Source organism: Protomyctophum bolini (assembly GCF_963924005.1).
Source record: "Protomyctophum bolini genome assembly, chromosome: 6".
Lineage (NCBI taxonomy): Eukaryota > Metazoa > Chordata > Actinopteri > Myctophiformes > Myctophidae > Protomyctophum > Protomyctophum bolini.
The window spans coordinates 47,356,971-47,380,600 of NC_137867.1; the positions used below are offsets into that span (position 1 = coordinate 47,356,971).

At 44.8% G+C, this 23,630-nt stretch overlaps 1 protein-coding gene across 2 annotated transcripts in view; it reads left to right on the plus strand.

The window, feature by feature from the left end:
* Positions 1-11,510, plus strand: part of LOC308317103 (transcription factor 7-like 2) — a 41,646-nt gene extending 30,136 nt beyond the window's left edge. The window contains exons 5-12 of one of the 2 annotated variants that reach the window (XM_080765902.1): positions 445-562; positions 1,660-1,753; positions 2,261-2,347; positions 3,413-3,529; positions 5,209-5,374; positions 6,236-6,343; positions 8,864-8,921; positions 10,432-11,510. In XM_080765902.1, the coding sequence (XP_080622028.1) occupies positions 445-562; positions 1,660-1,753; positions 2,261-2,347; positions 3,413-3,529; positions 5,209-5,374; positions 6,236-6,343; positions 8,864-8,921; positions 10,432-11,213 (1,530 nt within the window). In that variant the 3' untranslated portion in view covers positions 11,214-11,510. The remainder of the gene's footprint in view (positions 1-444; positions 563-1,659; positions 1,754-2,260; positions 2,348-3,412; positions 3,530-5,208; positions 5,375-6,235; positions 6,344-8,863; positions 8,922-10,431) is intronic. The other variant, XM_080765903.1, reaches the window with a different exon arrangement.
* Positions 11,511-23,630: the final 12,120 nt, after the last annotated feature.

The following is a 23,630-nucleotide window of genomic DNA, read 5'->3' on the forward strand; positions in this document are numbered from 1 at the left end:
GTGTGTCTCTCTCTCTCTCTCTCTCTCTCTATCTCTCTATCTCTCTATCTCTCTCTCTCTCTCTCTCTCTCTCTCTCTCTCTCTCTCTCTCTCTCTCTCTCTTTGTGTCTCTCTCTCTTTCTGTCTGTCTGTCTGTCTCTCTCTCTCTGTGTCCAGTCTAATAAGGTACTCTCTCGCTCTCTCTCTCTCTCTCTCTCTCTCTCTCTCTCTCTCTCTCTCTCTCTCTCTCTCTCTCTCTCTCTCTCTCTCTCTCTCTCTCTCTCTCTCTCTCTCTCTCTCTCTCTCTCTCTCTCTCTCTCTCTCTCTCTCCAGTCTAATACGGTACTCTCTCTCTCTCTCCAGTCTAATACGGTACTCTCTCTCTCTCTCTCTCCAGTCTAATAAGATACTCTCTCTCTCTCCAGTCTAATAAGGTACTCTCTCTCTCTCTCTCTCTCTCTCCAGTCTAATAAGGTACCTGGGTTGCAGCACCCCCACATATCCCACCTGTCTCCGCTGCTGTCCTACAGCCCGGACCCCTTCCCCCCTCGGACCCCACCCTCACACCTCTCTCCTGACGCAGGTAGGACCCCCCCCCCCCCCCCCCCACACACACACACCTGTCCTGACATAGGACCCTCCCCACCCCACACACCTGTCCTGACACATGATCACTCACTTTTGGTGTTAGCATTACGTTATGCTTTAGCTATTGAAAAATAGCAGATCTACATCGAAGAACGACTGACATAGAAACATAGCTTTTTCAGAAAACTGTCATTTTCAAACAGACATTTTTAGAATCTGATCTGAGGTCAGAATGGGTTAAAGCTGCCATAAGCAGCCGTCTAACACATAATCTTTTGCTTAGATTTGGACGGAATGATCATAGTGCGCCACAGAGTGGCGCGCTACGAGCTTGTATAGGTCTGCTATTTTTGAAAAATCGAAGAACGACTGAAAACATAGCTTTTTCCAGAAAACTGTCAGGATGAAGACATTTTTAGAATCTGATCTCAGGTCAGAATGGGTTAATTAACCCATTCTGGCCGGGAACCCGTTTTGGTGTCAGCATCATGTTATGCTTTAGCTATTGAAAAATAGCAGATCTACAAGCTCGTAGCGCGCCACCGAGTGGCGCGCTACGAGCTTGTAGGTCTGCTATTTTTGAAAAATCAAAGAACGACTGACAATTTTAGAATCTGATCTCAGGTCAGAATGGGTTAATCAGACCAGTGTGTGTCCAGTGGAAACCTCGTATGAATCTGATCTCAGGTCAGAATGGGTTAAAGGTTGGCTCTGCTAACGGCGTATGAATGAGTGACGTAATGACCAGCTGAGATGTGAATGAGAACAGAATCAGACTGACGGACCGTTACAGGCTCAGGCATCCAGCCACTCACGTGTCCCTGTGCTTCGTTTATCTATAACAACACTGTTATAATAAGTATTTATCTACTACTATCATCTGTATAATACTGTGTGTGTGTGTGTGTGTGTGTGTGTGTGTGTGTGTGTGTGTGTGTGTGTGTGTGTGTGTGTGTGTGTGTGTGTGTGTGTGTGTGTGTGTGTGTGTGTGTGTGTGTGTGTGTGTGTGTGTGTGTGTGTGTGTGTGTGTGTGTGTGTGTGTGTGTGTGTGTGTGTGTGTGTGTGTGTGTGCATTGAACTCCCTCCCTGCAGGCATGTCTCGGACGCCCCACCCAGCGGAGCTGTCTCCATACTACCCTCTGTCTCCTGGAGGCATGGGTCAGATCCCCCACCACCTGGGATGGCTGTGAGCAACACACACACACACACACACACGCACTTGAATTATTTTATTTGGATCTGCACAAGAGGCGTAATAAAATAGACCCAAACACTGATCAGAATTAGGTTATACATGATATGGTCCAACCAGATATAGCTGCTGCACATGCTTAACACACAGAGGGAAAAGAAGAAAATATATATATATAAATATAGCACATTGTTGACATACTATTACTTGACACTACTAGACAGGATGTTTGTTTTGGGTTTTTTTTAAGCCACCTAGGGATAAATGAAACAACGCCTTCCTTCTCCAGACAGACAGACTGCCCATAGTAGCTGAGACAGAACAGTATTTAGCCAGCTTTTTTTTGCTAAATGTTTTTAGCAATCCACCCAATTGCAAACCCCTGAGCGCGCACACACACACACACACACACACACACACACACACACACACACACACACTGTGTCATTCATTCTTAAACACATTGTTAACATCCTATTGAAATCCTCCCCCCCCCTCCAGGCAAGGACAGTCCATGTACCCGATCTCCGCAGGAGGCTTCAGACCCTCGTACCCTGCTGCTCTGGCTATGAACGCTTCAATGTCAAGGTGTGTGTGTGTGTGTTGTCATTAACCCTTCCTGTGCTGTGGTCGGCCTGGTGTCATTCTGTGACTGTTTCTCTGAAACCTCCTCATTTTTAACCCTTTCCTGTGCTGTGTTCAGCCTGGTGTCATTCTGTGACTGTTTCTCTGAAACCTCCTCATTTTAACCCCTTCCTGTGCTGTGTTCAGCCTGGTGTCATTCTGTGACTGTTTCTCTGAAACCTCCTCATTTTTAACCCTTCCTGTGCTGTGTTCAGCCTGGTGTCATTCTGTGACTGTTTCTCTGAAACCTCCTCATTTTAACCCTTCCTGTGCTGTGTTCAGCCTGGTGTCATTCTGTGACTGTTTCTCTGAACCTCCTCATTTTAACCCCTTCCTGTGCTGTGTTCAGCCTGGTGTCATTCTGTGACTGTTTCTCTGAAACCTCCTCATTTTAACCCTTTCCTGTGCTGTGTTCAGCCTGGTGTCATTCTGTGACTGTTTCTCTGAAACCTCCTCATTTTAACCCTTTCCTGTGCTGTGTTCAGCCTGGTGTCATTCTGTGACTGTTTCTCTGAAACCTCCTCATTTTAACCCCTTCCTGTGCTGTGTTCAGCCTGGTGTCATTCTGTGACTGTTTCTCTGAAACCTCCTCATTTTAACCCCTTCCTGTGCTGTGTTCAGCCTGGTGTCATTCTGTGACTGTTTCTCTGAAACCTCCTCATTTTAACCCCTTCCTGTGCTGTGTTCAGCCTGGTGTCATTCTGTGACTGTTTCTCTGAAACCTCCTCATTTTAACCCCTTCCTGTGCTGTGTTCAGCCTGGTGTCATTCTGTGACTGTTTCTCTGAAACCTCCTCATTTTAACCCTTTCCTGTGCTGTGTTCAGCCTGGTGTCATTCTGTGACTGTTTCTCTGAAACCTCCTCATTTTAACCCTTTCCTGTGCTGTGTTCAGTCTGGTGTCATTCTGTGACTGTTTCTCTGAAACCTCCTCATTTTAACCCTTTCCTGTGCTGTGTTCAGCCTGGTGTCATTCTGTGACTGTTTCTCTGAAACCTCCTCATTTTAACCCTTTCCTGTGCTGTGTTCAGCCTGGTGTCCGGAGGCTTCTCCCCCCACCTGAGTCCAGCTCACCAGTCGTCCATCCCCCATCCGGCCATCGTCCACACGCCCGTCAAACAGGAGCCCCGAGACTGTAGCCAGTATGGGTAAGAACACACACAATACACCGGTGGCTGAGCCTCCAGTGGAGTCTAACAGTCAAAGAAACAGTGGTGGCTGAGCCTCCAGTGGAGTCTAACAGTCAAAGAAACAGTGGTGGCTGAGCCTCCAGTGAAGTTTAACAGTCAAAGAAACAGTGGTGGCTGAGCCTCCACTGAAGTCTAACAGTCAAAGAAACAGTGGTGGCTGTCCACTGAAGTCTAACAGTCAAAGAAACAGTGGTGGCTGAGCCTCCAGTGAAGTCTAACAGTCAAAGAAACAGTGGAGGCTGTCCACTGAAGTCTAACAGTCAAAGAAACAGTGGTGGCTGAGCCTCCAGTGAAGTCTAACAGTCAAAGAAACAGTGGAGGCTGTCCACTGAAGTCTAACAGTCAAAGAAACAGTGGTGGCTGAGCCTCCAGTGAAGTCTAACAGTCAAAGAAACAGTGGAGGCTGTCCACTGAAGTCTAACAGTCAAAGAAACAGTGGTGGCTGTCCACTGAAGACTAACAGTCAAAGAAACAGTGGTGGCTTTCCACTGAAGTCTAAAAGTCAAAGAAACAGTGGTGGCTGTCCATCCACTGAAGTCTAAAAGTCAAAGAAACAGTGGTGGCTGTCCACTGAAGTCTAAAAGTCAAAGAAACAGTGGTGGCTGAGCCTCCACTGAAGTCTAACAGTCAAAGAAACAGTGGTGGCTGTCCACTGAAGTCTAACAGTCAAAGAAACAGTGGTGGCTGTCCACTGAAGTCTAACAGTCAAAGAAACAGTGGTGGCTGAGCCTCCACTGAAGTCTAACAGTCAAAGAAACAGTGGTGGCTGAGCCTCCACTGAAGTCTAACAGTCAAAGAAACAGTGGTGGCTGAGCCTCCACTGAAGTCTAACAGTCAAAGAAACAGTGGTGGCTGAGCCTCCACTGAAGTCTAACAGTCAAAGAAACAGTGGTGGCTGTCCACTGAAGTCTAACAGTCAAAGAAATTGTCCAGTAGCAAAAATAGCCATTTTCTTTCCATCACTGGGAGGTTTTCTTTGTGTCAGATTTTAAGTGATTAACGGTCCTGGTTTGGTGCATGTTACCTCAGTGCCCAACACTTTGATCCACATTCAGCTAATTCACACTAACCACTGGGTGGCAGCAGAGACCTTATGATACTAGACTTGACATCCTACACGTTTTTAAGAATTTATTTATGTCCACACAAAGGAAAATGCACAAACATTATGAGTGCAGTTATGTTACAATCACAAGCCTATCAGACACATGTCCTGGAATCATGACACAGAGAGAATGTCACTCAGCAGCGTCTCTGATACCCATATTGGGCGGGAACCCCTTTTTGGTGTCTTAAACAATTATGAGCTATTGAAAAATAGCAGATCTACAAGCTCGTAGCGCGCCACCGAGTGGCACGCTACGTCTATGTCTGTAGCCTCTCTCTCATGTATATATATGTGTGTGTGTCTGTAGCCTCTCTCATGTGTATATATGTGTCTGTCTGTAGCCTCTCTCATGTATGTGTGTCTGTAGCCTCTCTTATGTGTATGTGTGTCTGTATGTGTGTCTGTAGCCTCTCTCATGTGTATGTGTGTCTGTGTGTGTGTCTGTAGCCTCTCTCATGTGTATGTGTGTCTGTATCGTGTCTGTAGCCTCTCTCTCATGTGTATGTGTGTCTGTATTGTGTGTCTGTAGCAAGGCCCCGCCGCCGGCCCCCAAGGAGAAGGAGGAGGACAAGAAGCCTCACGTGAAGAAGCCCCTGAACGCCTTCATGCTGTACATGAAGGAGCAACGGGCCAAGGTGGTGTCTGAGTGCACGCTGAAGGAGAGCGCCGCCATCAACCAGATCCTGGGCCGCAGGGTCAGTACTGTGTGTGTGTGTGTGTGTGTGTGTGTGTGTGTGTGACTGTGTGTGTGTGTGTGTGTGTGTGTGTGCGTGGGACTGTGTGTGACTGTGTGTGTGTGTGAGTGACTGTGTGACTGTGTGTGTGTGACTGTGTGACTGTGTGTGTGTGACTGTGTGTGTGTGACTGTGTGACTGTGTGTGTGTGTGTGCGTGTGTGTGTGTGTGAGAGACCCTCTTTCCACCGGTTCAGTTCTTTTGGTTCTTAAGGTCATTACACACTGGCGAATTAGCGACGCGATGCGAATAAGCGATCTGAAAATGCGAAATATTGCATGTTGCAGTTCGCCTGCGAATCTCTGCAAAATACGACACCAGAGCGAACAAATAAAGAGCAAAAACGGTCGAATTATTATTATGTTATAATGTAACATTTGTAATACAATAAATCATTGTCTTCGTGTAAATGATCAACCGGGGTCAGTGTCATAATATGTCATGATAACTAATCTAATATACAGGTATGGTTTTGCTACACTCAATTCATAATTAACGTTACAGTTTTGGAGCTCAAGAACCACAAAGAACTGAACCAACCGGTTGGAAAGGGGCCCGAGTGTCTGTATCTCTCTCTCCCTCTCTCTCTCTCTCTCTCTCTCTCTCCCTCTCTCTAATCAAGCCCCAAATATCGCAGCGATTATACTTGCTAGTGTGCCGGTGTCGCACACTGGAAATAGACTCTCTGCAACCTCAACAAAGCGTTGCATCTTTTGCTGCTGTGTGAATCAGGTTTCTTATTGTCTTCATTTGTGATATACTGCAACTGACAGTGTATTTTTATATATAACTGACAGTGTATTTTTCCCATCTGTGTTCCAGTGGCATTCGCTGACCCGCGAGGAGCAGGCTAAGTATTACGACATGGCTCGCAAGGAGAGACAGCTGCACTCCCAGCTCTACCCCGGCTGGTCAGCCCGAGACAACTACGTGAGTTTCACGTTTCTACTGCCGTATATCCCATTCTGACCTGAGATCAGATTCATACGAGGTTTCCCACTGGGACACACACTGGTCTGATTAACCCCATTCTGACCTGAGATCAGATTCTAAAAATTTTCGTTCGTCGTTCTTCGATTTTTCAAAAATAGCAGACCTACAAGCTTGTAGATCTGCTATTTTTCAATAGCTAAAGCATGACATGATGCTAACACCAAAATGGGTTCCCGTTCAGAATGGGATATACACGTTATTCACACGCTAACACAACACGGGAACTGGATTAGCTCTGGGATCCGGAGCGTATATAGTATGTTCTATATGTTGGCCTTCACGTCTGGTATAGAATTACTGCACCAGCGCTTCTCAAGCTCTTACATTTCAAGGACCACCGTAATAGAGGGTATGATGCACGTCGTGACTTCATCGTCAAACGAACCCGGATGTTATGCAGGAACGCCTACCGAGTGGCAAAAAAAACGACTTTCTGGCCTCGACAGCCCCTAAATCCACACGGAAAAGTCCTGTCTGATTGCATTAAACAACATTAAACAATGTTAAACTCACTTTGCATGTTGCTTTGCCACTCGATGTGCCGTTCACTTTAAGAATGTGACATCATCGTACCCGTAAGTTATGTGGGAACGCCCACTGAGTGGTAAAAAAACTACTTTCTGTCCTTTTGACAGCTCATTCATCCACACAGAAAAGTCCTGTCTGTTTGCATTAAAACAACGTTAAACTCACCAACATTTGCAGCTGTACGAAAAGTAAGAACGGATGATGCCATCAATGCACTTAAGAATGATCTAAATGCACAAGATTTGGGAATCTATATATACAGAAAATGATATTGATAGTGCATATGATAACTTCTTAAAGATATTCAGTGTATTATTTGATAAAAATTGTCCACTAGCTTAAACAGTATAACAGAAAACGAAATTATATTGACCAACCGTGGATTACTAAAGGATTACAAAATGCATGCAAAAAGAAAAACACTTTGTATAGAGAATGTATTAAAAGAAGAACTAAAGAGGCAGAAGATAAATATAAAAAATGTAAAAATAAGTTAACAAATATTATAAGGGGATGCAGGAAAGATTATTATAGCAAACAATTAGATAACAATAAAAATATCTCTCTCTGTCTCGTGCACTTATTGAGCAGGTCCGACGTCACAAATGGTAAATGGTGCATTTATATAGCGCCTTTATCCAAGGCGCTTTACATAGATTGTGCATTACATTCACCCGTTCATACACCGATGGCAGCGGAAACCATGCAAGGCACCAACCAGCACATCGGGAGCAATTAGGGGTTCAGTGTCTTGCTCAAGGACACTTCGACAGTAACTCTGGGGGAGCCCACAGGGTTCGAACTGGCAACCTTGCGGTTCCCATCCAGGCACTCTACCGCTGAGCCACCGCCGCCCCATCAGATTGGCGGTTTACACACACTGGCATTCCGAAGCCTGCCATTCCGACGCGTTCAATACCAACTCGGTCTCTAACCCTAAACGCACGCCGTAGTGGGAATGCCACTCTGCTCCCCAGAGGACTGCCTGCCTATATATCACTGTTGGAATCAAACGCATTTTTCTATAGAGCACCGAAGTCCTGACGTAACTCGCTCATCCCTTCGATTCCCCTGGTTTCCCGCGGAAGTAATTTCTCTATGGAGAATAACATGGGGTGATCTTAATATCGTCTACTATAAGCGTTATATATATATATACGTTTTATCCAAAAATAAACAAGCTGTCTCGGCGTTATTGTCAGGGAGGTGTCTCTGTATCGTTTGCAACAGTCAGTCACTCATATATGATACAGTCTGCTTCTAGCGAAAATCTAACTAATTCAGCAGCAGTAACATTAGCGTTTTCTCTCAGTCAGTTGATTCTTCATATCCATATGAGTGAAGCGGCCGGGGTGACATGTTTATTTTTCAAACACAGTTGTTATATGAAGCAATCTAAAATCGCCTCAATGGGGATTTCAATGCAACTAAACAAATACATGAACCTGGGGACTGACGCCCTCTACTGAAAGTGACGTCAGACTTCGGTGCTCTATTGAGTTGTGTGCACTGGAAATAATAAAAAGTCCCCCCATTCTGTGTTGCCTATAGAACTGAAGGTCTGAGAAAAAACAGTAACATTATGAAGTACATTTTTCTTTCGTGATGTCACTGAGATGTACTTCATAATGTTACTGATTTTTTTTCATACCTCCAGTTCTAGGCAACACAGAATGGGGGGGACTTTATTATATCCACACAACAACTCTAAGGTATATTAATGACAGTAAAATGTTGAAAATTAGTGGAATCCCGTAGTCACTATTCACTGGGATACCAAAAACATTTGAAAAAAAAAGGTTTCTCACTGTTCTCGGGTTAAATATTGATATTAATCGAGATTAATTAACTACAAAGCCTCTGATTAATTAGATTAATGTTTTTAATCGAGTTCCAGCTCTAATATAAAGTTTACAATTTTGTATGCAGGGTAAGAGGAAGAAGAGAAAGAGGGATATTAATGTGAAGACTGACATGATACCAGAAGGTAAGATTGCATGAAAGCGTTTACAGTATTTTGCACATGTTATGTAGTTATGAAATATTGCTCGTAACGTAAGCATGTCCAAAATGGAGATGGCAGGTTTAAAGTTGTAAAAAAAGATACACCGCAAACAGTCAAATGGTAGCAAATAAGGCCTAGTAGAAACATAGCTAGTAGGAATATAGCTAGTGGAAACATAGCATGTATATATATATCCCATTAAGACCTGACACCAGATTCTAATGATGCTGACAGTTTTGTTGTGTTTATAGCTATCTGGCTATATATCTCATGTTGTGTTTATAGCTATCTAGCTATATATCTGGTGTTGTGTTTATAGCTATCTAGATATATATCTCATGTTGTGTTTATAGCTATCTAGCTATATATATCTCATGTTGTGTTTATAGCTATCTAGCTATTTATCTCATGTTGTGTTTATAGCTATCTAGCTATATATCTCATGTTGTGTTTATAGCTATCTAGCTATATATCTCATGTTGTGTTTATAGCTATCTAGCTATGTATCTGGTGTTGTGTTTATAGCAGACTCCTCACTCAAATGTGCACTTGCAGTTTGGGGCAAACTCCACATGCCCCAACATGTTATTTACCTGCCATAGTGTCAACCCCCTTAACCCCTGTGTCGGATCGCTGGATCGCAGGATAAATGAGTTTAAAATGTTCGCTGTGAAAGACCATACCAGGATATGCAAAGATTTGCGCCACACGTTCCAGATCTTTTAGCAGATCTACAAACTTGTACGAGCTGACACAAGATCTGCTATTTTTCAACAGCTAAAGTAAAAAAAAAAAAAAAAAAGGTTAAAAGTGGTTACGTGGGACGGTGACACAGACGCCGTCCTCAGGTCTAAATGGGTTTAACAGCGAGCCGCGGGAACTAGCATAAAAAGCAGGGGGGCAGTCAGACAGATATTTTGTGAAGCCACTAAGGAAATGAAAGTTCATATAATGGCCTGTTGTGGCGCTATCACTGGACCCAGAAAAACCCATAGCCCCATAGAAGTCCATGTATTTGGGCCCAACTTCACCTAGACTGTATTACCTTAATAAACATGGTCATGAATACTTTTTGCTTCCAGTCACTAGTTTAAAGTCTTATTTCTAATGTCATAATATTCTTTTTGGAAAATTATGGTCCCATTTATAAAAGAAATGACCATAAAGTTGCGCATGTTCTGAGGGGCGTGGCTACCGTTACAGTCTATGAACGGGATCCCCCACCCACTCGAGTCAAAATAAAAACCAACGAAGAAGAAGGGGGAAGTCCCGCCTCGTTGTCTGGGCCAGCCAATGGGCCAGCTGGGCCCAAACGGATCTAGAAAGATGGCTGCCTCCATGGCAAGGACTGACACATAGAGACAGGCTTCATTTTACGTTCATGTTAGACCCGCGGAACGCTTTGTCCATATTTTTTACAGTCTATGATAAAAAGCCATAAAAAAAACAGAAAAGAAACTCACTCCAAAAAACGCTTTGTCCTCGCCGCCCTCAGCGTCCCCGGAGGCGTTCCCACCGCAGCCCAAGAGGCCTTGCGCCGCGCCTCAGGAGAAGCCCCACCAACACCACCAACAACAACACCACCAACACCAGCAGCACCAACACCACCAACACCACCAGCACCACCCTCACCTGACGCACACGCACCTGTCCCAGGCCAGCCCCGCCTCCTCCCTGGACTCCCCGGCCACGCCCACCACGGCCCTGGCCTCGCCGGCGGCCCCGGCGCCCACGCACACCGAGCACACCGCCTCCGCCTCCACCACCCCAGCCTCCACCACCGCTGCCGACTACACCCAGCAGCAGCATCAGACGGAGCAGGTGCAGCCCCTGTCCCTCACCACCAAGCCCCACCGGGACCCCCACCACCAACACCACCACCAGGGGGGCCACTCTCATTCCTTCATGTCCTCCTCCTCCAACAACAACGCCAAGATCTCAGGGGCCCCCCCTCCTCCTCCTCCTCTGGCCCGCTCCTCCTCCTCCTCCTCCTCCTCCTCCTCTTACTCCTCTTCCTCCCACGTGTTGTCGTGTTCGACCGGCCGGAAGACCCCCCCCACGGCGCTGCCCCTCCTCACCTCCTCTCGTCCCCCCTTCCCTCCTCTCCCCAACCCCCCCCATCCCCCCTCCTCCTCCTCCTCCGTTAGCCAATCGGTGCCGAGCGGTGGTGGCGCCCCCCACCCCCACCCCCACCACCACCAACAACACCAACACCACCACCATGCCTTAACCCAGTCCCAGCCGCTCTCGCTAGTGACCAGAACCGGTCATTAAAACAAAAAGAAGAAGAATGGAAAGAAAGGTGCGAGTGTTTTTATACTGCGTGTGTACCGTGTTACTGTACACCATTCTTTATTCCTTCTTTAAACGCCTGATTTTTAGGTCCCTGTCCACAGAAAGGGTTTTATTTAGGTCCCTGTCCACAGAAAGGGTTTAATTTAGGGCTCCTTGTGTGTCCACAGAAAGGGTTTTATTTAGGGCTCCTTGTGTGTCCACAGAAAGGGTTTTAGGGCTCCTTGTGTGTCCACAGAAAGGGTTTTATTTAGGGCTCCTTGTGTGTCCACAGAAAGGGTTTTATTTAGGGCTCCTTGTGTGTCCACAGAAAGGGTTTTAGGGCTCCTTGTGTGTCCACAGAAAGGGTTTTATTTAGGGCTCCTTGTGTGTCCTCAGAAAGGGTTTTAGGGCTCCTTGTGTGTCCACAGAAAGGGTTTTAGGGCTCCTTGTGTGTCCACAGAAAGGGTTTTAGGGCTCCTTGTGTGTCCACAGAAAGGGTTTTATTTAGGGCTCCTTGTGTGTCCACAGAAAGGGTTTTATTTAGGGCTCCTTGTGTGTCCACAGAAAGGGTTTTATTTAGGGCTCCTTGTGTGTCCACAGAAAGGGTTTTATTTAGGGCTCCTTGTGTGTCCTCAGAAAGGGTTTTATTTAGGGCTCCCTGTCCACAGAAAGGGTTTTATTTAGGGCTCCTTGTGTGTCCTCAGAAAGGGTTTTATTTAGGGCTCCTTGTGTGTCCTCAGAAAGGGTTTTATTTAGGGCTCCCTGTCCACAGAAAGGGTTTTATTTAGGGCTCCTTGTGTGTCCTCAGAAAGGGTTTTATTTAGGGCTCCTTGTGTGTCCACAGAAAGGGTTTTATTTAGGGCTCCCTGTCCACAGAAAGGGTTTTATTTAGGGCTCCTTGTGTGTCCACAGAAAGGGTTTTATTTAGGGCTCCTTGTGTGTCCACAGAAAGGGTTTTATTTAGGGCTCCTTGTGTGTCCACAGAAAGGGTTTTATTTAGGGCTCCTTGTGTGTCCACAGAAAGGGTTTTATTTAGGGCTCCTTGTCCACAGAAAGCCATTTTTATTTGAGCCGTTTCCTCGTCTTGTCTGTCGTGCTTTTCTATCATTTCTTCCTTCGTACCTCGACCGAGCAAAGCGCGACGACCATTCGGCGCCCAGGTTTATATATATATTTTTTTTTGTCGGAGCTCCCTGGGCGCTCCAAACAAAGCTGACGATTTGATGAACTCTTTTGGAAAAGGAGCGCCAGTGTCTTTATGATATGATATAACGATCCTCTGGGCTGTGGTGTCTGACGACCCCCCGCGCTCATGGTTTGTTTCAGCGAAGCCAGCGGTTCCCCTAAACGTCCCTCCATGTCAAAGACCTCCACATTTTATAACAGAAAGGAGAGGTTCGCTCAGCTCGTAGTTACCATGCCGAAAAAATACTTTTTTTATTCACCAACGTTTTCGACAAACTAGTTGCCTTCTTCTTCATACCCTGAAGTAAGTAAGTACATTTTATTTATAGAGCACTTTTCAAAACAAAGTTACAAAGTGCTGTACAGTAAAAACAACAATATAAACAATCAAGTTAAAACAGGCACAAAGGAGCAAACACAACAAAGAGTATAAGAGCAGAAACATAAATTGACAAAAACAGTGATTGTCAAACTAAAAGTAAACCTTTACAAGATAAAATGTAACCTAAATAAATGAGTTTTTAACTTATGAAGGCCAACCTGCTTGTTGGTAAATAAAAAGTGTTTTTTTTTTGCCATGGGGACTACGAGCTGTGTGAACCTCTCCCCGTGGTCAGCACCTCCCTACTCGTGGTCTGCTCTCCTACCTCTGTTCGCTTTGAAGGACCTCTAAATTGACACTCATCAGCCCTGCGGACCCCCATTTGAAAATATATATATGCCAGGGAGGGACCCCCAGGGACCCCCCATAAGAGAAGATCCTTACGGCTCCTAGCAGTGATTCTCAACCTGTTTCATTTAAAGGACCCCCCCCCCCCCCCCGCAATTTAATGTCATTTCTATCTCTGGGACCCCCAAATGATATTTGTAAAATCAAAGTTTAATTGAACTCTTGAGAATGTACAGATTTCCATTTGTACACAAGAGTTACAGAACCCCATGAGGGTCCAATTTGGTGTCCAAAACTATCATTTAGCTGGGAAGGAAGGGGGGACCCCCTGGAACGCCACCAAGGACCCCTCTGGGGGTCCCCCCAGACCCCCCCCCCCCCCCCCCCCTGGCGTAGAAGATGAGCGGAAGTCAGAGCACAGTTGACGCGTTGTGGCGGCCGTCGTCAAACTCTGCGTTTTTTGCGAGTGCATCTCCGGACATGATGATGTCCCACAGCGCCCCCTCCTGGACATGACGTCTCAAAGCGCCCTCGGCTTACAGAACACTTTGTGTGGACTCGGACTTTTTTATTTTATTTTTTATATGCTCTTGTCGTATGCCTGGCGTCGCGCGCGGCAAAACGGCCGATATGCAAGCTCGGCGAATGTGCGGATGTTTTGAGCTTGTAAATTGGCAGTTTTTTGTTTTTTTTTTAAAGGTAGACGACGCGGGCTTAAGTCATGCTTATATCTTGACTGGAGAGATAACGTCTCACCCTAAATGATATGTGAACGGGGCGACATTATCTTCCTTTATACATGTTTTTAAGGCTGTGTAGAACCCAAGCTTTAAAGAAAATATGAAAAGAATAAAAAAAAAAACTTTTTATTTTCTTTTTTTTTTTTTTTTTTAGATATTAGACCACATTTTTATTATCTTGGTATGTAAAGAAAAACATATTGGTCAATATTTGACTGCATTTTTTCAAAAATGTTCTTCATGAAAACAAGTGTATTTTTGTAAGCTTCTATTTTGCATATAATATCACCTTTTTCATCTCATTTTCCTCAAAACAATCGTTTTATGAATTTATATAACAACCAAGATTTATGAATGACAATTTATAACAACAAGGTCTATTGTTTAATAGTAAAAAAACAGACTGTGGCATAAAGACGTTTTTTTTTTTTTTTTTGTAGTAAGGAACGTAGATGAAGTTCACGGCTTTGTTTTATTATATATAAACCTCCACACTGTTAATAAATACCCCTCGATTTCTGACAGTTGCTCATTTTGTGTCAGTGTTGTTTTCGTCGACTAAAACGAAGACGAAAAATGTTCGTCGACTACCTTTTTTCCACTGAAGAAAACTAAATGAAAACGGAGCTATGATGACTAAAACTAAGACTAAATATACTGACAATTTTGTCAACAACTATAAAAACTAGACTAAAATGTTAGGAAGGGACTATAGTGGACAAGAGATGACTAAAACTAAAATCAAAATTTGCTGCCAAAAACAACACTGATTTTGTGTGTTTGAACATTCAGTGTTTGGTGAGCTTATAGTTAAATGCTTCATTTACTTTACGATTTTTCACGCATTAAAGCCTGACTTGTATCCGACATCTTTTATGTGTGAGTCACCCAGGGACTTCCGGTCATATTGTGTGAAGGGGGAACACTTCATATTCCATATTATTCTAGATATGGATCCTCTTTTCGGGATCAGGACTCACTTGAACATCTAGAAAGGGTCAGATGGGCTGTCTGCATGTTGCAGAGCATGTTTATTCACATGACCAATGATGTATTCCGGCCTGGAATCAGTAAAACTAACTAACGGTATCCTTTTCCTATTCATATTGTTTTATTATCATTAAAATCTTAGCTTAGTTTTTCCATTTATTTCTGGTCCCACTTGGCACCAACACACCGAGGCTGAGATTCACACGGAGACCGTCTGAAGCAAACTGTGAACCCAAACGTAGAAGTACTGCTCATTATGTAAAATGTCCCCATTTCAAAATTGCATTATGTTATACTTTAGCTATTGGGGAAAAAGAGCAGATCTACAAGCACACTTTGAGAACCTCTGATATTAGATGGATGGATATCCCTGCTGCAGGAGCCAGAGACAGCACAGCAGCAGAGGGTACAGATGCAATGGCAAAAGATACAGTTGGGCACAGAAGAATGGCATCACATCACCCTAAAACAAATACAGTATAGGCTACATGCATTGTATACACAGAACACCCTATACAGTCATGTGCATAACAAGACACTCCATCGATACATATTTAAGTACACAGAGCTAGAGACTGCTTACATAAAACAAAATTAGTCATTCTATAGCTATTGAACAAAAACCTACACAAAAACAGCTTGCCGGTAGCAAAGCTTCATCTAACCTTTCCTTTTCTGGACGTTTTGTCTCCGACCTACAGTAACTTAACGTTTTGTCTCCCACCTACAGGATCTGAATTATGACTTTCCTCTTCCTTCCTCTTCCCAACCCTAACCTAATGGAAACTATGGCTAAATGGAACCTAACCTTATTCCTAAACGTAACGTCAGTAAAACTATGCCTAAACCTAACCTTATTCCTAAACGTAACGTCAGTAAAACTATGCCTAAACCTAACCTTATTCCTAAACGTAACGTCAGTAAATCTATGGCTAAACCTAACCTTATTCCTAAACGTTACGTCAGTAAATCTATGGCTAAACCTAACCTTATTCCTAAACGTTACGTCAGTAAATCTATGGCTAAACCTAACCTTATTCCTAAACGTTACGTCAGTAAATCTATGGCTAAACCTAACCTTATTCCTAAACGTAACGTCAGTAAAACTATGGCTAAACCTAACCTTATTCCTAAACGTTACGTCAGTAATACTATGGCTAAACCTGACCCTGACCTCACAGAAACTATGCCTAAAGCTAAAGACGTAACATCTGTAAAACTATGCCTAAACTAGGGATGCACCGATGTGGACATTCTTGGCCGATACCGATACAGAAACTATGCCTATAAGCGTGACCTCAAAGGTCGACCTGAGTCTGATCATTCCTGAATGCTGAATGTCAACGGGACTGACTGCTGAGGTCTACTCTCAGTTAAATGGGACTGACTGCTGAGGTCTACTCTCAGTTAAATGGGACTGACTGCTGAGGTCTACTCTCAGTTAAATGGGACTGACTGCTGAGGTCTACTCTCAGTTAAATGGGACTGACTGCTGAGGTCTACTCTCAGTTAAATGGGGCTGACTGCTGAGGTCTACTCTCAGTTAAATGGGACTGACTGCTGAGGTCTACTCTCAGTTAAATGGGACTGACTGCTGAGGTCTACTCTCAGTTAAATGGGACTGACTGCTGAGGTCTACTCTCAGTTAAATGGGGCTGACTGCTGAGGTCTACTCTCAGTTAAATGGGGCTGACTGCTGAGGTCTACTCTCAGTTAAATGGGGCTGACTGCTGAGGTCTACTCTCAGTTAAATGGGACTGACTGCTGAGGTCTACTCTCAGTTAAATGGGGCTGACTGCTGAGGTCTACTCTCAGTTAAATGGGGCTGACTGCTGAGGTCTACTCTCAGTTAAACGGGACTGACTGCTGAGGTCTACTCTCAGTTAAATGGGACTGACTGCTGAGGTCTACTCTCAGTTAAATGGGACTGACTGCTGAGGTCTACTCTCAGTTAAATGGGACTGACTGCTGAGGTCTACTCTCAGTTAAATGGGACTGACTGCTGAGGTCTACTCTCAGTTAAATGGGACTGACTGCTGAGGTCTACTCTCAGTTAAATGGGACTGACTGCTGAGGTCTACTCTCAGTTAAATGGGACTGACTGCTGAGGTCTACTCTCAGTTAAATGGGACTGACTGCTGAGGTCTACTCTCAGTTAAATGGGACTGACTGCTGAGGTCTACTCTCAGTTAAATGGGACTGACTGCTGAGGTCTACTCTCAGTTAAATGGGACTGACTGCTGAGGTCTACTCTCAGTTAAATGGGACTGACTGCTGAGGTCTACTCTCAGTTAAATGGGACTGACTGCTGAGGTCTACTCTCAGTTAAATGGGACTGACTGCTGAGGTCTACTCTCAGTTAAATGGGACTGACTGCTGAGGTCTACTCTCAGTTAAACGGGACTGACTGCTGAGGTCTACTCTCTCTAAATTAATATTTGTGGATAAGTAAAAGTTAAGTGAGTGGTGCCTGTTATCATGATGATGATGATGTCAACAACATGACATCACAGCGGGGAGGGGGGATAGACACACACACAACGCCACGCGTTGGAGCGGTTTATAGAAGGTGTCCAAAAATAGCCAATTTACAACAAAGCTCGCATCGCTTCTGCGACACGTGGTGATTATTTTTCAATCAACACGGGGCTTGTGGTTAGGGTTAGGGGCTTGTGGTTAGGGTCTTGTGGTTAGGGTTAGGCTTGTGGTTAGGGGCTTGTGGTTAGGCCACCACTTTATTGACTGTTTCACACTCTATGGTATATATGGTATATGGTATATATTTGCTTGTGCAAATTCCGCCTTAGCAATTTCCGCCTTCAAGGATACGATGGACACGCACACGGTGAGGAGAACGAGCAGCAGCGCTCCCGACAGGACCTTCCAGAAGCCCCACCGCCGGTACGTCTCCCTCAGCGTGGCGTCCAGCGTGGTCCGGAACGTCGACGCGGCGGTCACGACCTCCTCCCACGACAGCGGAGGCCTCTTCTCCTTCTGTTGGCTTCGTTTCCCTTTCTTCTTCTTCCTCTTCTGATTCGTGTCTTTTTGTCTTTTCTTCGGCTCCGCCCCCTCCGCCGCCCCCTCCGCCGCGCCCACGTCCACGGACACGTGGCCCGCGCTGCCGCCCGGCGCCGTGCCCCCCGCGGCCTCGGCGTCGGAGGCGCTGGCGTCCATCTCGTCCTCCGTCGTGGCCGTGATCTCGCCCTCGTTCGCTTCCATGTCGGCCATCTTGCTTCCTCGCCGCTGATTGGTTCTGAGGCGTCACCGTGTTCGGGCGGAGGTTTTTATAAAGCGCGTCTCGTGTCTCGTAATCTGGTGTCGTCAAATAATATGACGACGTCGGTGTATATATCTGGACAGATTATATGATTGTTTTGAGCGGCGTAATAGCCGCTCCTATATGCACATCTTTGTGTGTATGTCTGTCTGTCTGTCCGTATGAGCACGGAATGTGCTCAGCTGATTGGCTGAGCACGGAATGTGATGTAGGATGATAAGAGCGCCCCTCACTTCACACGGGTGTGATTTTTTATTTTTTTTACACACTTCTTGACTCTGCTTCTGAGCGCTCTGGTCGGGTAATATCGGGTAACCATGGCAACCTGACCTGACGTCAACAAACATCATGGCGATGCCCCTCTTCTGACACCAGCTGAGCAACAGTCAGTCCGTCAGTCAGCCAGCCCCTTAGCCAGTCAGTCAGCCAGTCAGTCCATTAGCCAGTCAGTCAGCCAGGCTGACGATTTAAATACGATTTAAAAAATACATTCATTTTGAATAAAGACTTTAAAAATGTTGCCAAATTTAAAGCAATATCATTGCAATAAATGGTTTCTCTTGATTTGACCTGAAGTGCATTTTAATACATTTGGTGTATTTTCAGTGCATTTACATTTGGTGTATTTTCAGTGCATTTACATTTGGTGTATTTTCAGTGCATTTACATTTGGTGTATTGTCAGTGCATTTACATTTGGTGTATTTTCAGTGCATTTACATTTGGTGTATTTTCAGTGCATTTACATTTGGTGTATTGTCAGTGCATTTACATTTGGTGTATTTTCAGTGCCAATACGTTTTTCTACATTTGATGATTTTCTACATTGTTGTATTGCCTTTTGTACACTAAGGGGCGCTGTTGTACTGTTTACGCTTTCCTGGAACCAGTCAAACAGTTTGATCCCAGCTGTTTAAAATAATACCATAATTATAGCCATATTTTACTGCAAATAAATAAATAAATATAATTCAACCATTATTTAACTATTTTTGAAAAAAACATTGTAAGTAGTATAGGCTATACATTAACTTCTTGGACCAATGCGGTGCAAGCTTTTAATTTGGATTTGAATTATAGGCAAATAGTTAATCATTTGAAAAGGTATAACCAGTGCCTGATGCATCTATGTAGGCTACTGTGTGTACACTACAGTGTACAGTACAACCAGCCTGCTTAGCCTATTTGTTATAGTGGCATTTATTTAGCAGCCATTACTGCCTCTCATACAGTAGTAGGCCTACACAGGGACATGTTGTCCTTGGCAGCACATTTCTATTTTAGTTTTAGTCAATTCAATTCAATTAAATTCAAAGGGCTTTATTGGCATGAGAAAACATACGTTTACATTGCCAAAGCAGAAAGAACAATACAACAATACAGCAATACAATCAGAACAAAAATTATGTACATTTGAAGGTCAGAATCTTCAATAGATCAAATTCTGTGTATACCAAGATCACTCGATGCAGGTATAGTGCAGGACTATACACAATGATTAGTCTTTAGGGTGGTTGTGTTCCATTTGATATCCTTCTCCTATCACAGCAACTCACAAATCTTGCTGCTGTGTTTTGCACATTGTCGTACTTCGCCCAGCAGATATGGGAGTTTTTTGTCATTGGTCATGTTTTCAAAACCTCCGTGTGTGTGGTTGTAATCTGTGGGAAGTATGTGTGTCTCTGATGTCTTGGTACAGTGGACAGATGGTTAGGAAGTGTAGCTCGGTTTCCACTTCATTTAGTGTGCAGTGGGTGCATAGTCTGTCTTCTCTTTAGTCATAGTCTCTTGAGTAGTTTTTCATTTAGTCTTCGTCACATTTTAGTCACCCGTAATGTTTTAGTGTTATAGTCTATAGTTTTAGTCGACTAAATCGACCCACAGGTGATCGACTAAAATGCATTTTGGCGGCGGGCCTTATTGATGCCGTGTCCTATAATGCGTGATTTTGCACTTGCTGAGAATAGCCGATCTACAAGCTCACCACCTGCTATTTTTCAGCACGCAACCATGCACTGCAGTGTAGTGTAGTCCATTTGATCAGAACCAACCATGCACTGCAGTGTAGTGTAGTCCATTTGATCAGAACCATGCAGTGTAGTGTAGTCCATTTGATCAGAACCAACCATGCAGTGCAGTGCAGTGTAGTCCATTTGATCAGAACCATGCAGTGTAGTGTAGTCCATTTGATCAGAACCATGCAGTGTAGTGTAGTCCATTTGATCAGAACCAACCATGCAGTGCAGTGTAGTGTAGTCCATTTGATCAGAACCAACCATGCAGTGCAGTGCAGTGTAGTCCATTTGATCAGAACCATGCAGTGTAGTGTAGTCCATTTGATCAGAACCATGCAGTGTAGTGTAGTCCATTTGATCAGAACCAACCATGCAGTGCAGTGTAGTGTAGTCCATTTGATCAGAACCAACCATGCAGTGCAGTGCAGTGTAGTCCATTTGATCAGAACCATGCAGTGTAGTGTAGTCCATTTGATCAGAACCAACCATGCAGTGCAGTGTAGTGTAGTCCATTTGATCAGAACCAACCATGCAGTGCAGTGTAGTGTAGTGTAGTCCATTTGATCAGAACCAACCATGCAGTGCAGTGTAGTGTAGTCCATTTGATCAGAACCAACCATGCAGTGCAGTGTAGTGCAGTGTAGTGTAGTCCATTTGATCAGAACCAACCATGTAGTGTAGTGTAGTGTAGTCCATTTGATCAGAACCAACCATGCAGTGCAGTGCAGTGTAGTGTAGTCCATTTGATCAGAACCATGCAGTGCAGTGCAGTGTAGTGTAGTGTAGTGTAGTGTAGTGTAGTGTAGTGCAGTGTAGTGCAGTGTAGTGTAGTGTAGTGTAGTGTAGTGTAGTGTAGTGTAGTGCAGTGCAGTGTAGTGTAGTGTAGTGCAGTGCAGTGTAGTCCATTTGATCAGAACCATGCAGTGCAGTGTAGTGTAGTGTAGTCCATTTGATCAGAAGCTTCAGGTCAAAATGCTCAGCAGTTTTTATTAAAATGGAAGCAACCAATAAACTATAGAGGAAAACCTGGACAAGCTGTATAAACAACATCTGGAAATGCACTTTACTTTATTCTCTTATGTCTGAGCCGTGGTGTGTGTGTGTGTGTGTGTGTGTGTGTGCGCACCCTTTCTGAGGGATGTGGCTTCAGAGCTGAATGGCAGGCATTCTGTCATCCTGCCGCACATGATGACATGACTCGGCCAATGTCAACTCTGACATTCCAGCGCCTGCATGCATCCACGCGTGGGTATAATGTCTGCTTCAAACTCTCTCCTGGAAGGTGTGCGTGTGTGTGTGCGTGTACATGTGTGTGTGTGTGTGTGTGCGTGTGTGTGCGTGCGTGCGTGCTCACACAGAAACAGGGAGAGCATGAGCAGAGTGAGAGTGACAAAGGGAGGGTGTAATAGCACAGATTCAACCTGGCGTGGCTATTCTCGGCATGTAATTATAGGAGAAATCTGTGTTTTTTCTTTTTAAATAGCAAGAATGGGCAAATTCAAAGGGAGAGCTACAGCTGGTTCTTTCTGGGTTTTTCTCTTTGAATAATTATGTGCATTCATGCTGCTTCTTCTTCTTTGCAGCATACAGTACAGTGACTCAGGAGATATATTATTATACAGCGACCTCTTATTGGGAATCGGAAATGTTCCCATAGGTTCAAATCCACCGCCCCGGGGGCCGACCCCGTCTGTCTGTCTGTCTGTCTCCTACTGGGTTTATTTACTTGTCGGAAGTGTCCTTGAGCAAGGCACTGAAGCCCCGACTGAGCTGCAGATGAGATGAGCAGGTCGGTTGGCCTTGCATCATAAGTTTGTCTTCATGGCATGCCATCAGTGTGAGAATGTGTGTGAACTGTCTGTGACTGTATGCTGTCTGTGACTGTATGCTGCACGTTGTCTGTGACTGTCTGTGACTGTATGCTGTCTGTGACTGTATGCTGTCTGTGACTGTATCCTGTCTGTGACTGTATGCTACACGTTGTAGTGGTTCTCACTCAACCTTTTCATGTTTTTAGGTTTTTAAGGGGTGCTAGCTTTTGTCCCCATGTCTAGATTCTATCTATAGTACAGAGAGGGACAACGGGTTCAAAGTGTGTCTGAGGAAAACTGCTCTGGGAAATTGGGAATGAATGAACGAACGGGCCGGCCGGCCTGCAGTCACCACCGGAGAGACTGACTTAAGACAATAGCTCCTCTTACAGCTCTTGCAAGATGTTGAACTTGAACTCCTCATCGTGCCATGATTTCATGTGTGTTTATTTATGAGTGTTTGAGGAAAGTAGACACAAGGACGGGACCGGGGCGGGCATTTTTATTGGTAACGGAGGCTTTTTAGGAGGATCTGTTTTGGTTGTCTGTCCCACACCCCACCCTGACCCACCCACCCAACCACCCACCCATCCACCCAACCACCACCCACCCACCCACCCAACCACCACCACCACCCATCCACCCACCCACCCATCCACCACCCAACCACCACCACCCAACCACCACCCACCCACCCATACACCCAACCACCACCCATACACCACCCATCCACGGTGATCCACCCATACACCCAACCACCACCCACCCACCCATCCATCCACACCACCCATCCACCACCCAACCACCACCACCCATCCACGGTGATCCACCCATACACCCATACACCGCAGCCTCCAAACCAGGCAGCGTTGCACCAGGAAGGTCTGCCTTCCTCTCAGTGTGACACTAATATATACAGTACTGGACATCTGTCTGACTGTGGCAATGATGACATCGTTGACCCCAAGGACAGTGACATCATCTAATGTCCAGGGGGAAAAATAATAAAACGCTGGCACACTGACACAGCGTGCGAAGCGCTTGTTATTTTAATTTAAAAGCTGACCCACAGCACCTGCCCAGTCTTTGGTTTGGGACGGTTACGCACGCCTCATGTCGTCTTTTTCAGTCGACTATACTTTCCAACCCTCTAGGAATTAATCACACACATGAACTGATCGTACACACCCTGAGTCGGTGCAGGGTGCATGTATATAGCGCCTCTTTATCCAAGGTGCTTTACATAGTTTGTGCATTACATTCCCCCATTCACACATACATTCATACAGCTTTACATAGACTGCATGCATTACATACACCCATTCACACACACATTCATACAGCTTCACATAGATTGTGCATTAGATTCACCCATTCACACATACATTCATACAGCTTTACATAGATTGTGCATTACATTCACCCATTCACACACATTCTTACAGCTTCACATAGTGTGTGCATTAGGATGACCTGATGAAGAACCTCTAAACCTACCCTCTGATCCCAATGCTACCCCTAAACCCAAACCTAATACCATCTCTGTCCTTTGTCTAAATCTATTTTTAGCCATAAGGAATTGTAAACCATTTGGACCAGAATGAGTACTGTATGCCCTCAATGTCTATTTCTAAAATTATACTATTACTGAGAGACATTTTGACCCTCACAAGAATAGAGACACACACACACACACACACACACACACACACACACACACACACACACAC